Source organism: Tachypleus tridentatus, chromosome 10 (assembly GCF_004210375.1).
Source record: "Tachypleus tridentatus isolate NWPU-2018 chromosome 10, ASM421037v1, whole genome shotgun sequence".
NCBI classification, from domain to species: domain Eukaryota; kingdom Metazoa; phylum Arthropoda; class Merostomata; order Xiphosura; family Limulidae; genus Tachypleus; species Tachypleus tridentatus.
In genome coordinates, this window is record NC_134834.1 from 31,237,550 (window position 1) to 31,253,572 (window position 16,023).

Sequence of the window (16,023 nt, forward strand, 5' to 3'; positions counted from 1 at the left end):
TCCTTCAAAGATGGTTTAGTGGCATGTAACATGTGGGTATATTAACTAACTTAACATATACATATGATGCCAAGGCAAAGAAACCTGACATACTCAAGATTTTTTTTATTTTTAAATTGTACAGACAAAACCTGCCCCCCACTAGTACAGCAGTAAGTCTATGGAGTTACGATGCTAAAATCAGGGGTTCGATTCCTCTCTATGGGCTCACCAGATAGCTCAATGTGGCATTACTATAAGAAAACACACACACATATCGACAAAACCATATACACACGTACTTACAAAATATGCACGAGTTTACTATATTAACAGTAAATGTTGCATTGGGTTTTGTTTTGTTTTAGGCGAGAACAAGTATATTTATGAAAATTCTCAAACTTGGTTTTTGCTAATCGTAGCAAAGTAGTAAAACGAGAAAGGAAATCTTTTACTTAACCATTAAAGATCGTTCGATATTTTCACATCTAGTAAACAGTTCTTCTCGGGTTTGATTCTCTCATTAACAAGTAAAAGATGTTTAAAAATAATGGTCGCATGAAAATGTTAAAAAACCTAAGACAATGTGGAGAACTAATAGTGAAGCACAACCTGGAGCCAGCAGAACAAAAGATAAACAAGGTTTACTGAGTTCTCATGCATCATTTTTACTATTAAAACCTCTTACTGTAATTTATAATATGCAAATATATTAATCATCAGACTTAAAGAAGCTAGTATTATTTACGCTTCTTGAAATCTAACTATCGCACAAACTCCTTCAATTTATAGGTTGTTGTTGTGAGGCGACCATTGCATCTGTGGTGTATAATGCATTTTAATAAAGTTTTGAAAGTAATCACCTCAATGATACTGTTAAGTGAAAGGCCCATAACACCCCTTCCCATACCATTAACAATTTTTTCTGAATTAGCTGGTGCAGGAACACATCATCATCATCATCATCATGGTAGTCGGTTTGATCATATATAATCAAATATCTTCTCTGTGTTTCATGTAACTCACCAATAGAAAAATTATGTGCCAGCCAAACTTAGATATGATTGAACCGAAGTTATATTTAATAAAGTCATAAATTATGCATTATCATAATCGCAGAATTGTTTAAGTATTTAAATGAGAATTAGTCATGCATAACATAAATATGCATTCACACCAACGAGTCTTTCTCCCCGTCCCACCTGGTGGCTCAGCGGTAAGCTTGTATGTTTTGCTTAAGTAGGAAAATTCAGCTATCCGACACCTGCGTTGTGCTTTAAAAATATACCAACACTCAACCCACGGACAACTTAAACACACCATACAAAAAACAAAACAACTTATGTTTAATTTATAGCACCTTAAAATAATTATGTATATATTAAAGTCCAGATGACAACAAGGAGTTTTAGGAAATTCGAGACTTCTTGGGAGCTGTCTTTTATCATGTTTCTGTATAAACTTACCTGGCATTCCAACGTTTGACAGCAACACCAAGTCCGACATTGTAACTAAAATCATTGAAACGCTACCTTGAGACTATAGTTTCCAGACCAGTGCCTTATTTCGTTTAGATTTGGTATATTACTTAATAAAATGCACATCACCATGATTATTTTTTCATGTAGCATTACTAAATTATTTCCATATTTGCTTGAAAAGAACTTTTTTTAAACACATATCAAAATAAATAATATACAGAAAGATAACGTATAGCATTCTGTAAAGGTAAACAGCAAGTGGCAGTTCACCAAAGCCTGAAACATCACAGTAGTAACCAAAAAAGTTGATGAAACAAAGCAATTGAAAAACTCAGTCTTTTATGAAAAAAGAAAGATGCTGTTTATATTTTGTGCCCTAAAAGTCGGTTTATTATTTTAACATTGCAAAAATGAACATTGCTTTTTTTCTTTGCAGAATGTTTTATATAACTGCATCAAGCATGTATTAATGATATTATGGAGATGACATGGATTAAACATCCTTACTTCTGTATTTTATTTTGAGAGCCCGGCATGGCCAGATGGTTAAGGTACTCGACTCGCAATCCGAGGGTCGCGGGTTTGAATCCCACTCACACCAAACATGTTCCCCCTTTCAACCGTGGGGGCGTTGTTACGATCAATTCATTGGTAAATGAGTAGCCCAAGAGTTGGCGGTGGGTGGTGATGACTAGCTGCCTTCTCTCTAGTCTTACACTGCAAAATTAGGGACGGCTAGCGCAGATAACCCTCGAGCAGCTTTGTACGAAATTAAAAAAAAAAACTTACACAACTAAGTTTGCACGAAATTCAAAAACAAACAAACTTATTTTGAGGGTGAATATTTTAAGCGTATTCTGTGTTTAGACGTTCAACTTGTGGCAACTGATTTTGGGGTGACTCTGTATAGCGATAAGTATTAAATATACATTACTGAACTATCTTCGTGGTTAGCAATAAATTTTTTTGATATATATTATATGAGGAAGCTTGGTTCATAAATCAGTATTTTGTGTGGCATAACATCACAATAATGATAATAACTTCAGCAAATGTTTTATTAATTTAATTTGTTCTGAATCTCCCGCAAAGCTACAAGAGGGCTATTTGCACTAGCCATCCCTAATTTAGCAGTATAAGACTAGAGGGAAGGCAGCTAGTCATTACCACTCATCGCAAACTCTTGAGCTGCTCTTTTAACTAACGAATAGTGAGATTGATCGTGACATTTAACGCCCCTACGGCAGAAAAGGCGAGCATGCTTAGATTCAAACCCATGATCCTCAGATTACGAGTCCGAACGCCCTAATCACATGGTCATGTCAGGGAAGCAAATCTTTCTTTACTTTTAACAGCACTTAGTAGCTCTTTCTAAATTATACAATACTCCCTTTCTGTAGCATTCATTGCCTTGTTATATAGGTCCGGCATAGTAGTCATATAGCTGGAGAAATCATGGAAGGATCTGTAGTTACAGGTAGCATAGCTGTAGTGATAAAATATGTAGACCAAATAGGTTTTATAGTAAATTGCGTTTTAAATTGGAATTCTTGGGTGAATACAAAAAGAAATGAGATTGGTTTGTTCTTTGCATTTACCAATTTATTTTCCAAACGTGTGTTCTGGAAGTTGTTTCCCGTCTCATAGATCTTTATGTTACAATCTTCTTATCTTTCTTCAGTTTTACCATTAGAGTTTTCCTGCACTTTTTTTCCATACTTCTTCAAACAGGGATTACAAGAAACACCATTATTCTTGTCTTCGATCAAATTTATTTTCATTCTAAATCTCTCTTCTTTAAATATTTCGATTCTTTCATCTTATTCCTCTATTAAATTTCCATCTTGACTGTTTTACTTTTCTATCTGTATATTTTCTATCATTTTTAACAACCTATCTGCCTCTGTCTGCTTGATCTTCGTTCCATTATCATCTCCAGCAAACCGTTAGTTTCGTTTCTGTGCTTGTGTTGTGTCTTGTTTGTTTTGTGGTTTGTCAAACCAACTTTTCATTGTTAAAAATATAGCTCAAGAGATAGCGGCGTGTACTGTTAACTAGCTGTCTTCCCTCTAGTCTATCGCCTCAAAATTAGAGGTAGCACACACAGAACTCACGTAGGTTTACACGAAAGTTAAGACAAACAAACAACACATGAGATAAAATCCCTCTTAGCAAACAAATATTTAAGTTACAATGTTAGAAATATAGCTTACTTGATTTTTTTTTTTTTTTTTTTTGATAAGCACAAAGCCACACAATGGGCCATCTATGGTTTGCCCTCCACGGGTATGGAAATTCAATTTTTAGAATCGTAAACCTGCAAAATTACTGCTGGGTCTCCAGTTTTGTTGTGATCAAAGGCACAAAATACGAATTTATAAATCGTTCTTGACTGATATTCCTTCACTTTACATTGTATAATATACAAAAAAAAAACACAACACTTTTCAGTTTTTGTATAATTAAGTACTTAATGGCTTTCGGTTAATTATACCTATTTTTGAAATATTATATATATATATTAAATGCTTGATGAAATAATATTAACCCAGGAACACGTTTTTGAAAGTTAAAGAAACTAATCTGTAGTAGGTCCGGTATAGCCAGGTGGTTAAGGCACTCGACTCATCATCTGAGAGTCGCCAGTTCAAATCCCCGTAACACCAAACACGGTCGCCCCTTTTAGCCGTAGGGGCGTTATAATATGTCGGTCAACCCCACTATTCGTTTGTAAAAGAGTTGGCAGTGGGTGGTGATTACTAGATATCTTCCTTCTTGTCTTACAGTGCTAAATTAGGGACGGCTAGCGCAGATAGTCCTCGTGTAGCTTTGCACGAAATTAAAAAAATAAACAAACTAATCCATGATTGAGAAATTATTTGAAAACTGTAGAACCGTACATTTTTAAATACACGTAATCATTTTTTAGACTATCCAACAGCACGAGCGATAGAAAAGATAAATTATGTTAAATGTTTTATTCGTCTATTAAGATACGATTGGTAAAAAGAATGATGAAATACGTACCCAAAGGCCAGATCATTCGAACCTGGGGAATCATTTCACAAATATACCGTTGATTTTGACCACACTTCGCTGTAACCATCTTGAAATCATATTTCCATGATAGTAGAGTGCATAAGTTTTCTTCTGTAATTTGGGGTTCCATAGGTGCCCACTGAAGAGTACATGAGGCATAAGTGCTTTGATCATACCACCAGCTGTCCCCATGTTTTGTTATTCCAGTCCAATAACCATCGCCGTAGGTAGTTAGATAAATCAGTTCTTTTAACAAAGACAATACTTTGACATCAGGCACCGAAGCAAGAAATCCTCCCATCCGCACGCAATAGGACTGCGCATCGTAAAAAGTCTTTCTTTCAAGGAAGACTTGGTAACAGCCATTGCTTCCTAATAAAGTGTAGCCACTTGAACATCCTAAAAACATCAAAAACACAAAAATGTTGTTTTTAATGACGAAAAATAACTACTTCCGTGGTAATAAACTAAAATGTGGCCCGGCATAACCAGGTAGTTAGAACGTTCGACTCACAATCTGAGATTTGCAGGTTCGAATCCCTGCCTCGCTGAACATGCTGGCCGTTTCAGCTGTGGGGGAAATATAATGTCACGATCAATCCCATATTTGTTGGTAAAAAAAGTAGCTCAACAGTTTGTGGTGGGTGGTGATGACTAACTGCTTTCCCTTTGGTCTTACACTGCTAAATTAGGAACTGCTAGCGGAGATAGCCCTTGTGTAGCTTTGCGAGAAAATTAAAAAACAAACAAACTATCATGTTACTGACAATCATTCCCAGAGAGAAATAAGGTATCACCTAATCCACCAGTGGAAAATATTACTGGCCACCTTAACAATAACTAACTAGGGAGAAAGGAGTTCATCTATATTCCTTAACCAATGATCAGTTGTTAAAACCACACGCACAGCTAGAAGCGAATACGTGTGAAAACTTTTGAAAATTATTGGTGACTTTAAATTCTACCTTACTAAAATAGAATAATTAATATTAAGTATAAGCATTTATATACCACAGAGGTAAAAATGTAGTCACAGGTTTGCCCCTTTGATTATTTGTTTGTTTAGAATTAAGCACAAAGCTACCCAATGGGTTATCTGTTATCTGCCCACCACGAATATTAAAACTCGATTTTTAGCGGTGTGAGTCCGCAGACATACTGCTGTGCCACTAGGGGGCTCCCTTTGAAATATCGTATCTTCAACATATAAAATACCCATACCAGGTTAAGTAAGTAAAGAATAAAGTTTCATATGAAGTTTAAAAAGACTTTCTACGATGCATAAAAATGCCATTTCATGTACAACTTAAGGGTTGGAGGTAAAGCAACCTTAAATAGACCAGTTTTAAATATTCAACTGTATGTTTTTGTTGTTTTCAATACAAATGTAGCTATTTTATTCTAATTCTCAGAATTGCTATTCTAGTGCATACTGATTTGATGAAGATTGATTTAGGTAGTCTTGGATTAATGTTGTTCAACTTAAAATCAAATTAAGGGAAAATAATGTACCAGCTTTCAATCTTGGTAATATAACAAAAAAGTGGCGAAATACGCTAGTTATTTGAAAACGTAGAAGGGGTGCAAGCATCCTTTCCACCGAAACAGTGGTCATAAGTTGACAAGCAACAAGAGGTCAAAACTTTCAATAAAATATAAATGTGTTTAAATATATGTGCATGGGTTCAGAACTGGATGTGCTGGATGCGAGAACTTAGGTATGTATAAATGTATGCTGCCATATAAATCAGATGTTTTCGAGTACATCTTGTCTCATGAGGAGTTATATGTTTTTATTTCAAAGTTCTTTTGTTCTTTACTTATTTTCGCTCAAGATTGTGACAAGAACAGTTTACTAAGAAAGTCAGAAGCTCAGGGGGAGGGGAGAATTAGAAAGGACTGAAATATTTGACAGCTTAACTACCACTCTCAAGATATTAATATTTTATGTGTGATAAAAGAAGATATCAGTTAGTACCTTGATAAGTTAATGGATCACCTTCACAGATGAATGGCAACACTTCTAAACAATTATAATCTTCTAGTTTGAAGTCTAAGTCTGAGGATATCCGAGCACAACTTTCGTTGTGTGGTCTTCTAACTCCCCAGAGAGTCTGAAGGGTTTCTTCTGAAGGGACAAAATTGTTGGCTATCCAAGTCCACTGATACACAAGACTCGACAGCTTTAGTTCAAGTCCTATCCAATAGCCTGACGAAATCATTTCTTCTAATTGTCGTTTTAGTGTTGCTGATGATAAAAGTTTGTTTGTTGATACAAGACTTCCATCATATTTCGCGCATTCTCCTTCGCTCTCTGATTGGTTGAGCTGAGGCTTATGGAAAGTCTTGAAACAGATGAGGCCATCAGTCGTGTAATCTGCTGGACAAACTGAAAGAAACCAACGTTTTTTAAATGTAACGTTTGAAACGTTTTTAAATTAGGTTGAGCGACATTAGTATTAGTCTAACATTTGAAAACTTCGGAGTTATGTAGTAAAAGCTATTTTTATATCATCCACTTTGTGTGGGATCCACATATTGTATCATATTTAGTAATTTTGTAAAGAAAACTAAGTGAAATCCTTCACTTTCTGTGTAAAACACGCAAGAGATCTCAGCAGGAATTAACTGCAATATTAATTGCATTTTTGGTTACATTTGCTTGAGTGATTTACGTTGTCTTGTTAGATCTGTGGGATCATTTCAGTGGGAAGAAAGAACTTCTTGGAATGTAAAGTTTACAATTAAATGGGGGGAACGTCTAGCTGTTTACAAGGGCTATTAACTCAACTGTAAGGTCAGCTTTAAATTAGAGCTAGAGAGTGAAAAACGGGCAAAATAATAAAGGAAAACTAGAAGTAGAGAGGGGTATTGTGTGAAGAAGGTAAAAAGGGTGGATCTAATGGAAGGTTAAACTGCTGTTATTGGGATAAAGTGTATGAAATAAAACGAATGACTTAAGAGTGCTAGTTTTGAAAGAGGATTTTGGTGTAATGCAATAATTGAAATCTCGCTAAATATAAACATTTTTGGTAACAGGGATTTCTTTTAAATATAGGGTTACAGGTTGTTTAATAAGGATCAAGTACTGAAAGAAAGAAAGGGAAGAGTGGCTTCATATGTAAAATGCAGTTCCAAATTTTAAAGTGGCAAATTTTACATTAGTAGACAAAACCATCTGCTGTGAATTCGGCAACTGAATTAGTTAGACATACTGATCAAATGTTGAAGCATTTTTAAGTTCTTAATTATTAAGGATAGCCATGTTTCTCATAGAAAAATGGATGGTTACAAGTAAAAAAAAAACAGTTTGGTTCATGTTTTTCTCATAGCAAAGCCACATCGGGCTATCTGCTAAGTTCACCGAGGGGAATCGACCCCTGATTTTAGCGTTGTAAATCTATAGACATACCACTGTACTAGCGGGGGGCGGTTCACAAAGGGTATAAAGGATAAAATTAAAGAAACTATAGGAAGTTTTAATTCTTTACAAAGATGGGAGATTTGGTGATGATAGAAAATCAAAAGAGTTGTCAAATGAGTGTGTGTGTGGGTTTTCTTAAATAAATTGTTAGTATGAAAGTAAGGCCTTTGAAGAACGATATAGGAAGGTTAATGTCTGATAATTATAGGCTGTCTACGTTATTAAATTCTACTTATTTATTCAATTTTAATTATGAAAATTTAAACAACATTCTCTATTCTAAACAGTTGTTTGTTTGTTTCTTAATTTCGCGTATAGCTAGCTATACGAGTGCTATCTGAGTTAACCATCCCTAATTTAGTAATGTAAGACTAGAGAGAAGGTACCTAGTCATCACAACCCATTGCCAACACTTGGGCTACTTTTTATCAACAAATAGTGGGATTGACCGTAATGCCCCAGCGGCTGAAAGAGCGAGCATGTTTGGTGTGACAGGGATTCAAATCTGCGACCCCCAGATTACGAGTCAGGCGCCCTAACCAACTGGCCATGCCGGACCATTCTGAACAGCTGTTTGATGGAAATAAATTATCACATCAATTTTGAGCTTGTGAAGAACAACTGCGAAATTTTGAAAATGATAAAGCTTTTTGGTCAAATAATACTTACCAAAGAGTTTTGAAAGAGGTTAAATATTGGATATGTCAGACACTTGTTATTATTTTGTCTAAGGCCTAGAATAAGGACAGATGTCAGAAGATTAGAAGGTAGCTGTTATTTTGCTTTTCAAGGGAAGAGATAAAACTGTCTCAGTAATTAAGATCTATGAGTGTTACATCAATGGTGGAAAAACCTTTTTAATCTTCTTTCCAATTTCATTTAATAAAAGTTAAAATTGTGTTTGACAGTCAGCCTGGTTTCACTAAGGAAAAATCGGAATTTGCAAACCTTTTGACATTTTTGAAATATTTTATTGTTTATGTAAATGAAGGTACAGGTGTTGATTTGGTGTATTTAGATTTTCAGAAAGAATCTGTTAACGTGCCACAGAAAAGATTCGTTAAAAATGTTATTCATGCTGGAGTAGAGAATAGGCTGGCCCATTGGATAGAAAACTGACTAGATGGAAGAAAGCAAAAGATTGTTATCAATGAAGTTCAGATAAACTGGATTAATGTTACAAGTGTGGTACCTCAAGACCTTTGTTTATTTTTACTTAAATCAGTAACATAATAAAAAATGGACGATACTTTAAATTTGCTGATGTCAATAGAGGCTTGCGTGTTGCTGGCTTTGAGGATACTGCTGCTTTACTAAAGGATTTATATTATTTAGTGAATTAGGTAAATAAAAGGCAGATGGGTTTTAATTATAATTAATACAAGATGACGTATGTGGGTTATTGTAATACCTTAACAGTGTTATAGAAAAAAGATCTTGGTATTCTGATTTATTAGTCTTCTTAGTCATCCAGATACTATGCTGTTGCTTGGGGTAAGGCAGCTAAGAATTTAGGCTTTGTCCACAAAAACACTGAATACAAGCGTAAAGAGGTTATTATGTTATGGTATAGATCATTGGTTAGGTCGCTTTTGTATTACTGTTTTCAGTCTTAGATTCCTTACCTTAGGAACGACATCGAATTGTTAGAAAGGATTTAGAGGAAAGCTACTGGGATGATACCTTGGATAGAAAGTTTGTCATACGAGGATAGATTAAAATATCTGAGCTTGTTTTCTATTGAGAAAAGAAGAGTTAGAGATAATTTGATTGAAGTTTTTAAGATTGTAAAGGGAATTGATAGTGTTGTTGATCCATATTTTTTCATATTTAATGGTGAGAATGGAAAGAATGAGTGAGAAATGTATATTTTTCTTAACAGATGACTCACCTTTGGGACAGATTGCCTTCAGATGTGGCAGAGCAAATAATTTAAAGGAGTGAAGGCCTTAAGGGGAAAACTTGATAAATATTTGAGCGATAAGTCTTGGCTTTGATATTTTTAGTGTTTCGTTTAATAATTAGTAGAGCCTATAAAGACCAATAGTTTCCTTATTGTCCTTTAAAGCTATATTATGTTATTAGGAATTCTATGATCAATAAAAGTCGTGAATTCCTAAGCAAATTGGTGTATTAATTGTTTAGAAAAATCTGCTTTAAAAGCCTGTAGACTCCACCGGTAACTCAGAAATTTAGGTGTTTTGAAATTAAAAAGTAATATTATTACTACGTACAAGATTCACTATCTCAGGCCTAGGAATTACTACATACGTATACTTAGAAATCAAACAAAGATTACTGAAAGTATTCATTGTTCCAAAAACAACATTTTGCTATTTGTACTAATTGAAGAAATAATTTTACAAATAAAATGTAATAAGTTTTTTAAGTGAAAATGAACTTATCGACTAAAACTAGAACATCCTTTCTTGCTATGAAGGTATCAAATATTCACGATATCTACTCCAAGTCTAAGAGTCGACGACCATGATTCTCTCAACTCTTTGCTGCTTTCACCAGCTTTTACAACTCAAGCTTTTCGTTTTTAATTCGTTTTCTAATGTAATCGAGCCAAATGAACCTCCTACAGTCGTTTCCTTTTCTTCCCTTGATTTTACCCATCAGAACCTATGTCAACATTCTTAGATCTAATCAGCGCATATTCAGTTTTCTAGTTCAACAATTGTCTTTCTTCTTCTTTTTTTTTGTTGGTACTAATACTTCCTTATTAGTTTTTTAATATAACTAATTATCGCTATTCGTCTATAACACCGATTCAAAATATCTTGGAGTAGCACTGATTATAACCATGAATAATATTTTTCAATTTCAGTCCAACATCTTTCATGAGCAATTATTTCATATTCAAGAATGTTATTTTTCCTATCCCTCACGATTTCACACTTGTCATTGCCGCTGATGTTTGTTCCTAAAGTCTATAATCTCCTCTACTTGATCCAACTCTTTACCTTCTGTTATGATGTTAATTCTTTGAGTTTCTTCATAAGGTAGTTTTGATGACGTTTATTGTGAGTTCATACATACGACGATACATTCAGGGAAAAATATAAGTATAGAGGGTCAATCAAATTATTTACTTATATAAAAAACAATAATTATCATGGCACTAAGTACAGATAATTAAACGTACTGTTCTCACATTTATTTTTTTTTAAATAATTAAAATTTAGCATATACTCATTTGGGCACACCTGCTGTGGACGATATTTTCAGCAGCAAACTCAACAATGTCTCACAACGTTTCGGCATATTTGGAAGTTCAACTTAGTCCTAAATCCATATACTAGGCTAACTGCAAAATAATTTCTGTAATAAAAGTATAATAATAATATAATAATAAAAGTATAATAATTTTATAGTATATGCACAAACCTGCTTGTTGGCAAAGAGAGGAAAAGAGATCATCACAATTTGCTGCTATCAAGCTGTAACCAATTGAAATATTTCCCGGCAACACAGAACAGTTTGTCAAATTTGAGATCAAAAATGGTGAAATGTGTTTTGGGAGAACACGGCCGTCAGCATCAACCATACCATTTCCATTCTGTGACAAAACTGCTCCAACCCACACATTTCCTGAGTCATTTCCTTCTGCCTTTAGGTTCTGCCAATAGCGAAACGTGTCCAAGTCATTGACGTTAGCAAGAACTGCATTTTTTCGGTTACACTCTTCCTCTGCTTCTGGTTTTCCTCTAGGTTTCCATGTGACCTGGTAGCAAAAGTTTCCTTGTCGCTGAAATCCGCTTTGACAAACTTGGTCGGAGTTACTGGTTTCCAATATTAAACCTATTGAAAATATTTAATTAATTTAATATTTTCAAAACAAGTGAATTAGGTATATGGTACTTTCCAGCTCATTCATTTGCCTCAAGGTAGTCAGTTAGAACCTACTAACTGGAGGCTCATGGAATTTGTTTTTTATTTCGCGCAAGGTTACATAAAGCTATCTACGCTAGCTCTCTTTAATTTAGTAGTGTAAGACTACAGGGAAGGCAGCTAGTCATCACTAACAATCGCCAACTCTTGGGCTACGTTTTTACCAAAGAACAGTTGGATTCATCGTTATATTATAATGCTCCCACGGCTAAAAAGGCAAGCATGTTTTGTGTGACGGGGAATTCAAACCCGCAACCTCCAGATTACAAATCAATCTCCCTTAACCACCTGGATATGTCGGGGTCTCATGGAAATAGTGTGTGTTTGTGTGTTTTTCTTTTAGCAAAGCCACAAAGGCTATCTGCTCAGCCCACCGAGGGGAATCGAACCCCTGATGTTAGCGTTGTAAATCCGGAGACATACCGCTGTACTAGCGGGGGACCATGGAAATAGAGTCGAATAATGTGTTTATCTACGCTCTCTGATCAAATTTCTCTTACAAAAAATAGGTGGTTTACAAATTCACAAATCCAAAAATATTTTGTACACTGAAAGAAAACAATAAAGGATAAATTAACAAGGCAAGTGTGTCTAGTGAATATATGAATTAGAAGAGATATGTGAAACACCTTTAACAGTATGTGTAAGAGTGGGAGTCAAAGGACATGTGCAAATATTTTACAGAGCGCCTTTGAATGTGGTATTATGTACTTGTTGAATAGTTGTCAGATATTCATTTAACCATACATAAACTATCACTCCTGTTAGTAAGACAGTACACGCAACAGAGGATCGATTTGGCCGTGCGACACATTATTGTGTGTCTTTATCTGATTTGCTGATAAGGAAAACAAGCCATATTTTCATAATAGAACGTAATAATAGCCAATTAGTAATTTCATTTACCATGCACGCTAAAGAAAGGAAATGGTGAGTGATTTAATTAAGTGAGTAATTTAATTTAATTAAACATTTTTTATCCTAAATTTAGTTAAACCAAAGCAGGCCCTGCATGGCCAAGCGCGTTAAGGCGTGCGACTCGTAATCTCAGGGTCGAGGGTTCGCATCCGCGTCGCGCCAAACATGCTCGCCCTCCCAGCCGTGGGGGCGTTATAATGTGACCGTTAATCCCACTATTCGTTGGTAAAAGAGTAGCCCAAAAGTTGGGGGGGGGTGATGATGATTAGCTGCCTTCCCTCTAGTCTTACACTGCTAAATTAGAGATGGCTAGCACAGATAGCCCTCGAGTAGCTTTGTGCGAAATTCCAAAACAAACTAGGCCAAAGCAATAACGATTCTAAGGTGTAGGATACATTTTTATTTATTAATATTAAAAATAAGAGGTGTTGTTTCGTTTAGCAAGAAAATTTGTAAGTTAGGCATATTTACCATAGTCTTGGAATTTGTACTGCAATATTGTTTGTGCATTTAGACCTAAAACTACAACTGAAAGTTGTACTTAGTAAATTTTAAAGAAGAAATAAATTTTTTTGTATTGATTATGCAGTCCGGCGAAATCGGACTGCATAATCAATACAAAAAAATATTGTTTATTAATTTTTGAATTTCGCACAAAGCTACTCGAGGGTTATCTGTGCTAGCCGTCCTAATTTAGCAGTGTAAGATAGAGGGAAGGCAACTAGTCATGATCATCACCACCCACCGCCAACTCTTGGGCTACTCTTTTACCAACGAATAGTGGGATTGACCGTCACATTATAACGCCACCACGGCTGAAAGGGGGAGCATATTTGGCGAGATGAGAATGCGAACCCGCGACCCTCAGATTACGAGTCGCACACCTTAACACGCTTGGCCATGCCGGGCCAGAATACGTTATAACAATATTTTGTATAAAACTGAAATGCCTATAAAATTCAGTAGATGTTACTCTTTTTTAAAGCGCTGAGCTTCGAGAATTAGTTTTATTTGTACAATTTATTCACTGGATGGTAGTACATTCAGCGCTTAGAATTTTCAGTTTTTAATTGGCTTCTGTACAATGAATTTTGGACAGCAATCTTTTCGCAAACAATTTATAAAAATATAAAAGGAAAGTTAACAAAACGTATTTTAGCGATGTCTTGCAGTTAAATATTGTTGGTTTGTTGTTATTGTTAAACATTAATGCTTCAACAATCAGAAGAACTATGGCAAAAAAATAGTTCAAGTATTAGATTTGAATTATAACGGCTCTGTAAATGTGGGCCATAGGCCACCGGGTTCGCTAGTACTTCATATATATAAACAAGTTGATAAAAAAAAAATAGAAATAAAAACCGCTGCACCAATTGAAAGGATCCCAGGGTACAAGCTATAATGTGGGATATAAAGAAATAAAGGGACAGCAATAGATATTAAAGTAATAGAAATAAAAATTAGGAGAACGAAATGTGGGTGCTCAAGCCCACATCTATGTAACGTTTGCGGGAAGCTGACTGCTCTTTTTACTTTGGAATCCTTTCAATTGATGCAGCGTGTTTTTATTTTTGTTTCGGCTTGTTTTTGTTTATAACAAACTAACATTAGTCAGAAGTTTGTATTCCCTGTTTTAAACACAGTCCTTCCTTTTGAATTTGTTTTATTTAAATTAACTCTTTAGCATTAATATTATATCTACAATTTTGTTTTTATTTCTTCTTCTTTACATTTGGAGAGCAGCCACTTTCCCACAAATGTCTGCAGGTGATATAGATAAAGAACGTTGTGGGCTTGAGCCCCAACATCTCGGTCTCTTTATTTCTAGTATTTTAATTTCTATTGCTTTCCTATATTTTATTCCTTTATGTAAGACTGGCGAACGGAGGTTAAGACTCGTGATGACGATAAACCCACTTGAAGTAAAAATGTATTCTTAAGCTGGCTGGTATGGGTAGTAAAACTTTGTTTTTTTTTTAAGGTTAAGACGGTGTATCCCCACTACAATGTGGGTCCTTCTTCCATTCACCTCCAACACCGAGGGTTCATTTTGTATCCCACATTATAGCCTGTACCTTGGGATCCATTCAACTGGTGCAGTGATTTTTATTTTCGTTTATAACAAGCTAACATTAGTCAGAGATTTGGAGTTCCTGTTTTTAAAGCAATATTTCCTTTTGATTTTATTTTACTTAATTCTTTAGTATTAATATTCTCTCTGTGTCCATATATATATACATCATATTTGTAAATAAACATTGCACAATATCATTCAAATAATCTAAATAATTTTCATCATACTCATATGTATTTATATACAGTCAAGAACTGGTCAATAAACCAAAAATACTTACCTGTAACGTCAATTGTCCAATACCGGTGATTGGTCAATATTACCATTAGGAACAGAATCATAACAACGACCATGTTTTCTATCATCAGAAACAGAATCCTAACAATAGTCATGTGTTTCCAGTGGTAGACACATGAAGTAGGTATTGGGTAGAAGGAAATATGTCTATCTTTTATTATAACCTACAAGCTTTCGAAGTTTTCTCAACTGGATTTATAAACCTTCTAGTTCTGTTGCTGTTATGACAATGAACATACGACAGTCTTAGAAAACAGAAACAATACCCATTGCGTTCTCTAAAACTACCTCAATATTGTGATTTTTATGAGAGATATTTCATGTTATACCTAGAAAGTGAAGTGTTTTTACTCTAGTATGCAACACAACATGGATTTTTCCTTAAGCAAATTAAGCGTTTCATCAATGTAAACCAAAACCACAAATGTTAGAAGAACCTGAGCATTCGCTTTGTCGTATAAAGTGAGGTCTAAATAATTAATGGAACTTAAAGAAGACAATATTATATGGATGTATTTTTATTGTTTCATCACGAAAGTTGTGGTTTCATGAAGGTTAACTGCATACAACGTTCACGCACATTTTTAAAATGGATGGGAGAAGAAGTAGACATTTAATCTATATTTCATCTTTACAACCACAGAACATTAAGCTAATTACAAATGATGTCATTAAGCGGAGTAAAGTAACTCGTTTGGATTCAGTTGAAGCAGTTTTTGATATCCATAGATCATAGTAATTACATCTTAAAAGCATTAGGTAATAACAGCAAAATATAACAAGACCACGTAAATACCCAGCTGTATTGTGGTATTTGTATTTAATGTTTTCAACATAGTCCACACTCTTCTGATGAAGCATTAGCATTTTGACTTGGAATAATTGCACGTAGATCCCTACATCTTTAACAAGCT

The 16,023-nt window shown here is 34.8% G+C and overlaps 1 protein-coding gene across 1 annotated transcript; it reads right to left on the reverse strand.

Moving 5' to 3' along the window:
- Positions 1 to 2,306: 2,306 nt before the first annotated feature.
- LOC143228323 (macrophage mannose receptor 1-like) lies at positions 2,307 to 15,165 on the reverse strand. Its single transcript, XM_076459593.1, has 5 exons — positions 15,093 to 15,165; positions 11,317 to 11,730; positions 6,478 to 6,888; positions 4,488 to 4,898; positions 2,307 to 2,362 (listed from the first exon to the last, which is right to left on the reverse strand). Exons 1-5 carry the CDS (start codon positions 15,163 to 15,165, stop codon positions 2,307 to 2,309), a joined length of 1,365 nt encoding a protein of 454 aa, XP_076315708.1.
- Between the last annotated feature and the right edge of the window lie 858 nt (positions 15,166 to 16,023).